The 12835-nt window shown below is 53.5% G+C and overlaps 1 protein-coding gene across 1 annotated transcript; it reads left to right on the top strand.

The window, feature by feature from the left end:
* The first annotated feature begins 930 nt into the window (after positions 1 to 930).
* Positions 931 to 10867, top strand: PDZK1IP1 (PDZK1 interacting protein 1). The gene is made up of 4 exons (XM_067300484.1): positions 931 to 1185; positions 6110 to 6218; positions 9119 to 9217; positions 9874 to 10867. Exons 1-4 carry the CDS (start codon positions 1119 to 1121, stop codon positions 9944 to 9946), a joined length of 348 nt encoding a protein of 115 aa, XP_067156585.1. The 5' UTR covers positions 931 to 1118; the 3' UTR covers positions 9947 to 10867.
* The last annotated feature ends 1968 nt before the right edge of the window (positions 10868 to 12835 follow it).

The raw sequence follows: 12835 nt of genomic DNA, 5'->3' as shown, positions 1-12835 counted from the left end.
CAGCCATCCAAATCCTGCATGTGCTAGAAATCTGCTTAACTCGAGACCTGGAAGAGTATCATACGCCTTTCCCCATCCCACTGGGTGTGCGCAGCTCGCTCCAGAGGGAGCTTGCCAGCTGTAAGACGTCAGCTGTAGGGTTGTTTTCTGTCACAGTTAATCATGTGTTTCTACCTCTTCTGGTGTCAAAAAACTTTTGGAAACAGCCCTAAAGGCTCAATAAAATGAGCACTATGTTTACTACGTTTAATGATTTCTGTAGTAATCTCGATTTAACAAGGCGTGTGGTGTGGGAGGGAGTAATCAGCGCCGAGTGTGGTTGAACCGAGGGATGTTTTTAAGCCACGTACGTGTTTCCCTGGGTTGTTAATGACGCTTGCTGAAAAGAAGAGAACCGCTTCTCGCTCACCTGTGCCTTGATTTGCTTTGCCCTCCTCCTTTTGCTCAGGCTGGGCAGCAAACGGAGCCAGGCCCACGCGGGGCAGGCAGGCAGCAGCTCTCGGACGACTTCCCCCACGCCGTCCCAGCGCCGGGACCTGCCCGGCCCCGCGGCGGGACCTCGCTGTGGGCGCGTTGGCGGTGCCCCCTCGGGACGGGGACCGGGGAGCCGCGGACCTGCCCCGGGCCGGCGCCCTGCAGGCTGCGGGGTAATCGCCGGTCAGGGGGATTTCAGGTCCCGTCGGTTCGACCGCATTCCCGAAGCTCCCCCGCCCCGTGCTAGCTACGGGAGAGATTTTTGCCCGTCTCGGTGTCGCTTCTTCCTCCGCGGTCAGCGCGGGTGGTGCTCGCCCGCCCTGGCTCCCCTGCAAGCCCCAAGGGAAGAGTCAGGTTCAAGTCACCCGCCCCCGAATTCCCAGCCAGCCCGTGCTGTGCAGGGCGGGAGCAGGCACCTCCCTCCGGCGCTTCCCGGGACAGGATTGGAATAGCCAGGTGCGAGCATGGGCCTCCCGCCTTAACGCGTTTGATAATTTACCCGGCGCTCGCTGCCGCGGGAGGGCTAGGCGCGCCGCGCGGGGCCCCTTCCCCGTGCGAGGAGGGGACGGGCTCGGCCGCTCCTCCCGGCCCCGCCGCGTGCCCGCCGGCCCCAGCAGCCAGCCGCTGTCGCCGTCGCCGCCGTCATGCCTGCCCTCCGGCTCGTCGCCCTGTGGCTGCTCCTGGCGCTGGAGCCCGGCTCGTGTCAGGAAGGTGAGCGCCCAGCGCTCCAGCGCTGCCCCCAGCGGCCCGGCTCGGCTCCCCGGGGAAACTGAGGCACGGGGCGAGGGCAGGCTGCGCGCCGGCCGGAGCGGTGCTGTCCCCGAGCCCTGCACGCAGGCGGCGAGCCGAGGGCACGCGGCGAACTGCCCGGCGTTGCGGCTCTGGGGGCGAGGGGGGACCCTGGAAGAGCTCCCTGGGAAAGGGGGGAAAATGTCATGTTTTGAGCTTTGGCTTCGTGTTAGTGGGGGCAGAGGAGAGGTTTGGTGCCCATCTGGCTGCGAAATCTTGCTGGAGACAAAGTGTGGATAGTTTTTCCCTGTTTAGTTCAGTGCTGAAACTCTCGGCAGAGATTTATCTCTCCTAGTTACACAGTGGTAAAAACAACTCTGATTTATCTCCAGCAGGACTGTGCACTGCGATGAGCAATTTGTTTTCTTAAGGCTTGTTTTTTCTCCTCTTCTTGCTCTTCCGCAGAAAAGCGTAGTGCTAGGTTGCTTTCTCTGTTCATTGAGACCTCATATATTCTCTTGTTAATCTTTAATGTCGATCATTGTTGAGGTGGCAGGGGGAAGTATTTTCCTCTGCAAACTGAGCTTCCATTCCCTTCCTGAAGACTTGATAGAGAAATTTCCTATCACTGTGACAGTAGTTTTATGCCATTCATGAAAGAACATGAAAGAATATAACCAGGAGTAAGTAAAACTAATCTGATCCTGCCAAAGTCCTGGAAAATTCCCTCCCCCTTTCTCTTTCTGATGCCCCAACCTTGACTGCTCTTCCTGCATTTGTTTACTAACTTGCTAAGGATTTAACAGTGTGGGGTCTCCACCGTCAGCAGGATTAAAAGTTTTGCTGTTGCCTTGAAGGAAAAAAGCCTTTAGCAAGGGTTTAGAACCTGGTACAACTTTCCCAGATGTGACAAAACACAGGGAACTGCCAATGTTTTCCAAGCACTAGAGGAAGATGCATCAAAACACGTGTATGTGTATTCAGACAAGCCTTGAGCATGAAAGAGTCACAGTGTGGGCAAGAGCTTATATTGGCATTGGCATTTTCCTTGATCCTGTTTGTGCCTGCAGATGCATGGGCACCGGTATGTTGGTGAGCACAGGGGTTGCACCTTGCATTGCTTAGTTTGGCTTCGAAGTTCTTGTCTGAGGAAAAAACCTGCCACAATTGCCCCCGGGCTAAAAGCAGGGGAGGTGGAAGGGCCCAAAAGCAAGTCCGCCCTGGGAGTGTCATCCCTGGTAGGGAATTTTTCGGGGAACGCAGTGCTGCTTTCGCAGGCAAGAGTAATTATTTCCTCTGTTCCTTCTCACCGAGACAGCAAGGTGTACTGCTTTTTTGTGTCATCTTGCAACACTTCTTCCCAGCCTGGCGGTGTGTTTTGTGCGGATGTGTCTCAGTGCCTGCCAGGCAAGGCTGAGATTTGCATAGTTCCTTCCCGATAAGATTGCAGACACCTGACTTTTGCTCCTATCTCTGCCTGGTTGCCGTTCCTTCTTTATTATGCCTACGCAAGCTCCTTGTGCCCACCGGGGTGTTTCAGCCTGATGTGGGGGGTATTCGACACTTCCGCTGCCATATTCCTCCTCGGTGTCAGTCTCAATGCAGGGGTCACAGGGCAGGACAGCTGTGTGTGGGGGGGGACTTGGGGGAAACGGTACAGGGCCCACAAAGCCTGGTCCAAACTCATGGCCATGGGGCTGTGCTGATGGGGGAGGCAAGTGGGGAGGTCCTTTTCTCACCATGAGACCCCTGACATAGGCTTTGAGGTGGGAAGGAACCAACTTTGGCTTGGGGTGCATCTTTGCAGCCAGGAGGGAAACCTGGCTTTTGAAGCAGGACTTCTTCAGCTCGCAGGGCATAGGGCAAATGTTCAGGCAAGGCTTTTCCCTGGGCTGGGGCAGGTTCTCTGGGGCATGTGCAGCACGTTCCCATGCCACCTGTGCGGACATTGCTGCCTTCAGCTTGATTTACTTTCAGTGAAACAATCGGAGAAGGACCCAGCCCAGGTGCCCGTGCTCAGGGCTTGTGACTGCTCTGCTCAGATTTAAACCCTCGGCTCCTCACTTCTCCCTGGAGTTGGGCTTTCCAAGGTCTCTCAAAAGCAGCCCCACCGGATTTGGGTTTGGTATTTTCCCCTTTGGCTTCGCGTGCTCTGCAGTCTCATGAAAACAGCTGCTTGAGTGAGATTTCACTTGAAAAAAACACACAGTACCTCCCAAGTCTAGCTGGCTGGAGGAAGTTTCCTACCCATTTATCTTCTTACCTCCTTTGCTGAGAGATCATGAAATGCAAGTTTCGAGATTTCGGTCACCACTGAATATGGGTATATCCAGGTTGGCCTTGAACTCCCTTAACCCCAGCAGCAACCTCACTGAGGGCTGAACCCAAGCGTTGCTTCCTAGGCTCAGATGGAAAACCCTGGCCCCGGCAGGAAAAATAAAACACAAATAATAAATAAATCTGGCAGCGATGACAGCCAAGGACAGGGTGAAGAAGGAAACAGAGCAGGCCAAACCTGAAGGTGGATTTTGTGGGTGTCTCTGAGGCTGCACCCACATGAGCGGAGGGGGCGGTGGGCAGCCGAGGCAGGACCTTCTCCTCCACGCCAGATACCCTGGGGCAGTGCCCAAGCCCTACTCCTCCTGTTGACACCTCTCATCCCCTTATTACTGGCAACAACAGCTCGCTAATGCGAGGGGATTTCAGCTGAAGCACGCTGATACAAGAGGGAATTTCCGCCTGCATTCCTCTGAGCTGAGTTTTGGCCCTAGGACTTGTCAGTAAACACATCTAAGCCTCTCTGCCGGCTCGCTTGAGCGAGGGCTTGCCGCTATTATTCTGTGGCCCCGACCGGGGCTGCTCCCATGGCTGGTAAGCCCAGGGTGTTCCCAGTTCCCCGAGCGGTGAGTCAGCTGCCCACCCTCGGCAGCCCCGAGGGTTTGCCCGAAAAGCAGCAGTATGTATTGCATGAGATGGGCAAGGAGTCATGTGCTTCTGGGGCTGCATATATTTGCTCTCAGTTTGCTAAATCAAGTTGCACTTCATGGTTTCACCACCACAAGGAAAACAGTTTTTTTGTTTTCTTGTTTTTATAAAAGCCAAGATCCTCTTGCAATATCATGATCTGAAGATCTGGGGCTCTTAAAAAAAGACAATCTCCCTTCTCCAAAAGAGACTGAAGAGATGGGATAGCTGTCAGCAGCAGATCCAGTGTGTAGCTGACTGTGGATGTTTAGTTTGTAAATACAGTTTGCATAGCTCACTTTTATTGCCTCTACTAAAGATCATTTGCAGTTTATGGCAGGGATTTGTCTGCTGCAAGCATTCAGCTGGTACAGACCTCCAGCACCAGAAGGAAGCTGCAGGGCAGCAGTATTTGCCGAGACCGAGGACACCCCCGCGTCACAGGCCAGCGCTGCTTTCTGCGGGCATCCCGGTGGTCAGCCCATGCTCCTCACCCTCCGCAAGGGCTCCCCGGTGCACGGGCTAGCAGATGGCATGGAGCGGGCTATCGCACGGGCCGAGGCCTGACGCTCTCGCTGACAGCAGCTGGCAGGGAGCTTTCCACCTTCCTCTCCACCCAGCCCCGTCTACCCGTGCCGGGCTGCGGCTGGTAGGTTTGATTTACGTGCAAAGTTTATGTTTCTGATTGACAGAAACAAGAAAAACCTTACCTGAACAAAGTGATAATCAAATCCTAAAGGGACGTATCTACACATTCTTAACTTCTCATAAGTTCTCTTTTCAACACTTAAGAATGGGTGTGAGTATATCTGAGTACGACAGCCCAAGAGAAGTGTTAAACCAGCAGTTTGAGCAAAGGATGGGGACCAACATTTTCCTCTTCTCTTGGTGCTGGCCTTGAGTTTCTTCTGCATCCTGGTGTACATCTCACAACCCTTCTGCACCTCTGCAAGTGTTCATGTGGCTAGATCACTGCTTGGGCATGGTTACAGAAAAGCAAAACTCTCTTTTCCAGATGTTCTTGTAAACAGACTTACTGAACCAAGCCAGGCATGTGATTGTATACTAGCAGTGCCAGTGTGTGATAAGGTCCTGTCTGGCCAGGGTTTTGCTTCCTCCTGGTCCTTCTCTAGAAAGCTTCATGTCCTGACCGACAAGTCAGGTAAAGGCAGCGTTGTCCCATGTGAGGGACTAAGGTTGGTGAGGGCCCAAATAACAACGCACTGGTTTCACCAGCAAGGTTGTCTTGCAGTTCCCTACCCCTCACCCCTGGCGATTTCATGGCTAAAAAAAACCTGTACAGTGTCATTATTTCAGGGTCCTTATTTGACCAGGCAGTATTTGGAAAATAACCAGGAACATTGTCTGTGGGACCTTGGGATTCAGAGTAAACAGTTGGTTGAAACCCCTCTTCCTTCTTTCCCCCACCACTTTAGACAAATACTATTATGTTTTATCAAGTCCATAGCTTCATCCATTAGTAATTCTGGTATTTTTCCTATTTAACACACAGAGGCTTTCTGTCCTCCTTTGCATATTTATTTCCAGGTGTTTAAGAACTGTCCTTCAGATTTTCTCCTGGCTACACACAGCGGTATTTGTGCTCAGGCTCACATTATAAAGACAATCAAGGTTTGCCATGCTATTCACAGGAGCCCACGCTAAAATGTCTGTGGTCTTTGGGAATCTTCCCCCTCAGCCTCTGATTTCTTCTGTTCTTCCCGCCTGTCTGGGGGTTTCCCTCAGTTTCCCCTCGCCAGTGCTGCTGCCAGTGCAGCCCCGTCGCTTAAGGGCTACACTGGTTTAACAGCAACGTGCTCTGCTTGTCTTTGCAGGACTGAACTCTTGGCTGAACATCACAGAAGCTGGTATGAGGAAGCTAAGCTGAACTGGTGAAGTGCAAGGATGTATTTCTAATACATGTTATCCTTTTCTTCTGCAGCCCGAGGTAACCTCCAGCCGTGGTCACAAGGCGTCATCGCAGTGGTTGTGTTTCTAGTCCTGGTGGCCATCGCTTTCGTGGTCAATAAGTTCTGGTGTAAGGAGAAAGAGTAAGTGCTGGGAGTTCCAGGCACCCAGGATTTGGGTATGGCTTAGCTCTCGCTGCCCCAGCATCTCTGCACGGGTCACTTCTAATCGCCCCTTAGATCTGTGCCAATGCTGGGAACACAGTGATCATTGCACAAAGTGAGCCAAAAATGGAGAGAAAAGACTCCCTGTCCTGCTCTCTGTTCACAGTTACTTCTTGCCCTGGCAGCGCTCTGGCACCGTGCGGCCCCTTGCAGGGACATTGCACATGCTGGTATTTAAGAGCAGGCTGCACGGGGAGGTGCAGATGAGGTCAGGCTGGCCATGCCTATGCTGTGCCCATGCTGGGCGCAAGGGGCTGCGCTGCACTGAGCTGTAGAAGAAGGACAAGGTTGTCTTTGCCAAGGTTAGCTCAAGTACAGCTCATCTGTCCCATAAGAACATGGCTTCAAGACAGAAGATGCTGCTGAGCAGACCTGTGCCGCAAGCGAGCCCTGGAGGTGCTCAGGTCTCAGAGGAGAGCAGAGGCACCCTGGGGCAGGGCTCACCTTATTACCAGGGACATGCAGGCCCTCCAGAAGCAGTCCATGTAATCCAGCCTCATTAACCCCACTTGCGAAGAACCCAATTGTTTTCTTGACCAAGTTTCAAGTCTGAACTTGAAAGGTTGCAAGTCTGACTTGTAGTCAAGACCCTTCTGGGCTCTAACACGGGGAAAAGGGAACTGAGGGATGATTAGCAGAAAGAAGTGTTTGCCTGAGCCTGGTTTCCTAAAAATTTGGGACTGGTGGTCTGAGTCTTTAACTGAATTATACTATGGCTGCAGCATGAGCTGATTCCCTATGAGATATCAGAGGAGAATAAAACCCTTCATGAGAAGTAGATACTCTCATGGCTTATTGATGACAGCTCCCTTGAAATTATTCCCTGTGCCCTGTGCATCTGCCATGGGTTTCTTGGTGTCTCAGATGAATTCACGCAGTGAACCAAAGGGGGAATTTATCAGGGTGTAGCTCCCAGGTGCCTTGTGTCCACGGGAAAACAAGCCCAAAATAGCAAGAATTGCAAAGCAGACAAAGTCTGTAGAGATGTATGAAAGGAGCTGGGAGAAAAACATGAAAGCAGAGCCAGAGCAGATCTCTGGAGCCTGGGGCACAGGTAAGCTAAGCGGACTGAGCAGAGCCCACAGGAGAAGGCTGGGCAAGGCCAGTTACCCTTCATTCGCTGCAGGCTAAGTGAGCACACAGACTGCTCCTCCTTTCAGCTGACCCATGGTAACTGGCTAAGCTGCAGTAACTTGATCTTGAATCTGAGCCCAAAGTCAAGGGAAAGACAGAAGATGGACTATAACCTTGTTCCCTGTCACTATGTTCCAGCACTGGCACTTTGGGCTTTGCGCCAGCTAGAGGTTTCTTATATCTGCACAGCTCTGCAACCTCTCCAGACATGAGGAGAAGGGTCTAGTGGGATCTAGATGTATCTCTGTGCTCATCAGGTCAGCTTCCAGCCCAGACACATTTAAGGGGAGGCATTCAGTTCCAGTGCAAACAAATATATATCTACCCATGTATGTATGTGTGTGTGTGTGTATATATATATATCTCCTGATTTGCAACCGTTTTTAGCATCTGTGAACACGTTCTGCAAAGTCTAGACTGAGCTAAAATGCAGTCTTTGTTTGCCAAAGAAAAACCATTGTCCTTAAACCAAGTCAGAGGAGACCTTGACCCACGGAGCAGGAATCAGAGATGGTGTCTCCCAGCTCTGCCCTCGCCCGCCCGTGCTGGGCTGCCTCTTCCCAGGAGCACAGAGGTGTCCCTGGCTCCAGCATCAGGACTGGGCTCTGCCTGCAAGGCCAGTGAGGAGGCCTGGGGGGATGGCAGCTTGTTTTAATTAATCTGGCCTCTCTTCAGAAGAGACGCTCGCAAAGCTTAGCAGCCTGGCACACTGCCAGCTCTGCACTGTCACTTTGACAGCAGTTATCAGCTTAAGTCACTGCCTGTTTATGCCATTCTGTTCCTTGAAAAAGTCTCAGAAATTGCCCTTTAGCAAGCGCTAAAGAAGGCAGTGATGTGCACACACAATGGACCTGCATCCACCCACCACAGCTAAATTCTTCTGCGCCTCTGGGGCCATTTGGTTCATGGGCTCGTTCCAGCCTGAGCTTCTTGGCTCCAGCTGAGGTTGAACATCCAGTTCCTGCCTTGCAGTTCCTTCTAAAAGGGATTCAGCCTTAGATCCAAATGGAAACTCTTCAGTTTTGCCTGCACGGATATACACACGGACACAGACACACCCCTTCTGTACCCGCCAAGGTAGAGTCTCTGCATTGTTGTGTGTGTCGGTTTGGACTGTAGGTGACTGTTTTGCAACAGACCACATAGACAAAAGCTGGAAAAACCAGTTAGCAGGAGAAACAATCCCAAGTATTGACAAATGAGCCTTACTGAGTGCTGCAATACTGTCACCAATCCAGGCTGGTGCTGGGAGTGCCAGCTGCAGTCACACGACTGGGTTCAGATGGAACTGGGGTGCACAGCCGGGCTCCCTGGGGAGTCCTTCTTTCATCCTGTGGCAAAAACATCCCCAAAACTTTCTGCCTGGGTGAGCAGCGGCTCTTGGCCCTCAGAGTACAAGAGCAGCAGCTGCAAAACTCACTGTGTAACTCAGCAGCGAGGGGATCTTTCCTCTCCCACGTCCTGGTGGGAAGGCATTGGAGTCTGCTGCTGCCTCAGGCAGCGAGTTCAGGATCACAAGTTTGGCTGAAGATCCCTATGAGCCAAGAGAGTCCTGGTGTCTAAGAAGCCCTCCCTCCTCAGTGTCACCAGGAGCATCAGCTGCTCTTTTCTTGCCCATGTCAGCAAGGCTCTTCCATTGCTCTGTCTCAATTCCTACCAAAGGGCTCTTTCTTCTCCCCCTCCAGGGAAAGCGTTGAGGCAGTGGTGAGCATCGGAGACAAACGGGAAGATGTCCTGTCCAACGGCCACGAAGGGAAATACCTAACAGCAGCAGCTGACTTCAGGTGAAGGCCTTGCTCAAGACTTTCTCCCTGAGGCTCCTGGCTCTGCTCTGGCCCTCTGGGCATGCAGAGCCATGACTTCCCTCCCACTCTGGGTATCAGAGACCCCACGTACCTGATTGTTGTGGCCTGTATCCTCCGCAGGGGCAAAGGAAAAGGCAGTGAGGAAGTATCCAGTCTTCACTTGTCTCTCCCCTTCCCTGCAGCAGAGCCCCATGGTCCACCCACCACCTGGTAACCTGCTGCACCGTGGTTTTTTTATGCTGCATCACACCTTTGAACAGGGGAGATCAGAGCCACCAAATCATGGCCCTAGCTTACCGTCCAGATGCTGAGTGTCCTCTGAATAAATTAATCTCCACTACGTGCTCCTGAACTTAGTTGTCCTCCTCAGAGAGGGATCCCTACCTCTATCCCAGCCTTCTCCCTTTACAGGTTTAATAGTTTGGGAAGGAGAAGCCTTTAAGATCCTGTGGAGATCTTCATGCTTGCCTAACTTCTTACACTGGGACTGCTGCAAGCACAAAGTCAGTCAGTACGTGGCTAACACATGCAAGGTCAGGGCCCCAGCAATAGCTTTGAAGAAGCTGTTCTTGTTGCCAGAGTCCAGACTAACCCTTGAGTGAACTAACTGCCTGTGCTTTTCTCTCCCAATTCAGGTCCAAAGAGAGCCAGCACGCCTATGAGAACACCTTGGAGCCCGAGGAGAAGGTGGTCACCACCGCGATGTAGCACGTCCTGGCGATCAGCCCTCGTTCTTCCTCTCCAGCCTTCACTTTGCTTCCCTCTGTCATGATGGGCATTTTCACAGGGACCCTCTGCACTGACTTCCCCCATACCTGACTGCTGCCTCAACCTCTCCACGTCACCATCATTTTCCGACCTTCTCCCTTTCCATGTCCCAGGTGCGGGATGGCTCGTACTGTTCTGCCTCTTAGCAAGGCTCCTCAGAGGCTGGTATCCATGCAGGGATCTGTCTCTGCGAGAGTGAGACCTCTCCTGCCATGGGATCACCAGACCCTGTAGCTCAGGCTGATCTTTCCCAATCCTTGGGGAGCCATGGGGTTGCTGACCTGCTCCAGACATGGCCACAGGCCCAGAGCCGATCATGGGAGTTTTGTGCTGGTTGTGTAGGACTGTGCCAGTCCTGGAGGCATTTCAGGCTTCCCATCCTTGCTTAACCCAGGGGAGGGAAGGGGACCAGACATCCAAGAAAGCAGCCAAAGCCCTGGGACCAATGCAGAGAGAGGGCAGGAGAAACCCATCCTCCTCCACCGCTCCAGGCACAGGAGAGCCTGGTCCTGAGTCATGGCCGTCCCTACCCGACTGCATCCCCAGCAGCCCCAGGGCTGGTTGTCCCTTCACTGACACACTGCCACTGTCACCTCTCATTACTAACTCTTCCGGGGACCCGGCTGCTCTGTGTAAGGGACCAAACGGGGCAGGGGGCTCCCTCCGCCCCCGTCTGCCCCCAGCCACCCTCCCGGGAGCTGCCGATTGAAACCTGCTCTCTTCTCCATGTTTCACCCTCCTTTGGACAGCCAAAGGCCCTGAACCAAGCATTTTAATTTCGGAACAAATCTATTCCTCTGTATATATCGTCCCTGTGAGCAATAAAGAGAATTGTCCTTCAGTACAACAGTGTGACCACGAAGAGGATCATTTTACTAATCACCCGAAAGACTTTGTGGCATTCAGCAGTGCTCCTGGCCAGCAGGCATCTCTGGGCAGGGTGGGCTGGTGGGGCCATGCCTGGAGGAGGGCGGCACTGAGATGGGAAGGGTGCTCAGAGACCAGGAGCGGCCTAGCCCTGTGGTCCACGGGTCCAAGCACCCCTCTTCTCCTGTCCCCATGGTCCCCGCTTGGTGAGATCCATCTTTTATTTCCTAGCCCAGACTGCAGCCCAGAGTGCTTTCATGCATGTGTGTCTGTGTGCTGGCAGGGGAGAGGAAGAGGAGAAAGATTTTTTTTCGCTCTGGACCTTGTTGCTTTGTGAAGGTAAAAGGCCAGCTCCTCCTTTCCTGGGGGCAGATGGAGAGACAAAATGCCTCCTCCAGCCCATTTTCCATGGTTTCAACCCACAGGAGAAGGAGAAAATAGGGACTGTGCAATGTCCCATTGGTCACCTGCAAGGGAGACAACCAGGAAGCGCTCCGAGGGGCAGCACCCCGGGCTGCCTCCCAGACCGCAGGCTCTGGTCCTGACTGAGAAGGCAAAGCTCACTGCATGTCACGCCTGGTTGCTGGGACCAGCAGTTCGGCTGGGCTGGGTGGCGTGGGGGAAGCTGGAGGCGGGAGGAACGGGCAGTGCCTGATCCCGCTAGCAGCCTACCCCAGCTTTGCTCATAGCCTGGATGGGCCTTCGGGTGGAGGTGAACCTCAGCCCTCCTCATTTGCCAGATGGGGAAACTGAGGCACAGCACTAACCCTAAGGCTGCTCTGCTAGCAGTGGTCCCTGAATCATGTGTGCTACCGAGCACAGGTCCGGAGCAAACTGGACACCATTTCCAGGGCTGGAGGCCACATAAAAGGCAACTGCTTCCCTGATGTTGCTGGGAAGTGGCACTGGCTCTGCTCCAGGCAGTGCCACCGGCTTCCAGGCGGTCAGCTGCAAGCATAAGCTGTTCCTGCTGGGCTGTTTTTTAACCAGCCGCCCTCCTGCAGAAGGGTCTTGTTTCGCTGAAGCAGGGATCACGTTCGGGAATGGATCAGGGCACTTTGCAGCGGCTGCGGTGGTGGCACGGTGTTGCAGGAGCTCATGCTGCCTGTCGCACCTGTCTGTGCCCCCAGGACACCTTCCCTGAGAGCAATGAGTCCTTCCAAGCCGTGGTATTTAGAGACTGAAACTACAGACCTGTAAAAACCTGGCCCTTCGTGAAGCCAGCCCAGCTCTTCCCACACACTGCGGGACCCCAATCCCTTGGAAACGAGTTGCTCAAGCAACATAATTGGGTCCTCGCATGGCTCAGTGGGGAAAGGGTTAGCTGGCTTTGCACTCTCAAGCTGGCATCGAGGCCTGAGGGGGGAAGCAGCTGGAGCTGAGCTGGGAGGAGTGAGATGAGGTGGTCTATAAGAGGGGCATTTCTGACAACCCCTGGCTTTGGGAGGAGTGGAGTGGACTTGGGGTGCTGGCTCCCACCCAGGGCTCTGCTGGGCAAATGCAAGATGCAGGCAGGACCCAGAGGGAGGTGGCAGGGAGGATGCTGAGTCCCTGTGGCATCTCTCTTTCTGTCTTCCCTGTGCATTGCTGAGCATCACCTTGAAGGCAAGGGGAGGTGTTTCACCTGCTGTGAAATGCCAGGTTGGGTGGGCTAGGATCTGCAGGGTCTGAAGGTGTGGGGAGCCCTGTCTTTGCTTCAGAAGGTGCTTTGGAGGCCAGTTTTGTAGACACATACACCAGAAACAGGCAGCTGAGGTGCTGGGGGAACAGAGAGGGATATTGGAGATATTGCTTTGCTTCTCACTAGCACAGCTCCTGCTCTGAGACATCTCTGCTCTGCACATTTCAACTCTGAATGGGCTTTTCTGCTGCTAGGGCTTTCCCCCTACATTTGCTGGTAACCTTAAAAGCCCTGACCCTCTCCTAGAGGAGGTGTTTCCCCAGCACAGGCAGATGCTGCAG

This window comes from Apteryx mantelli, chromosome 8, assembly GCF_036417845.1.
Source record: "Apteryx mantelli isolate bAptMan1 chromosome 8, bAptMan1.hap1, whole genome shotgun sequence".
NCBI lineage: Eukaryota > Metazoa > Chordata > Aves > Apterygiformes > Apterygidae > Apteryx > Apteryx mantelli.
Note: the sequence above shows the minus strand (reverse complement) of the source record. Positions and strands in the feature narration are given on the sequence as shown.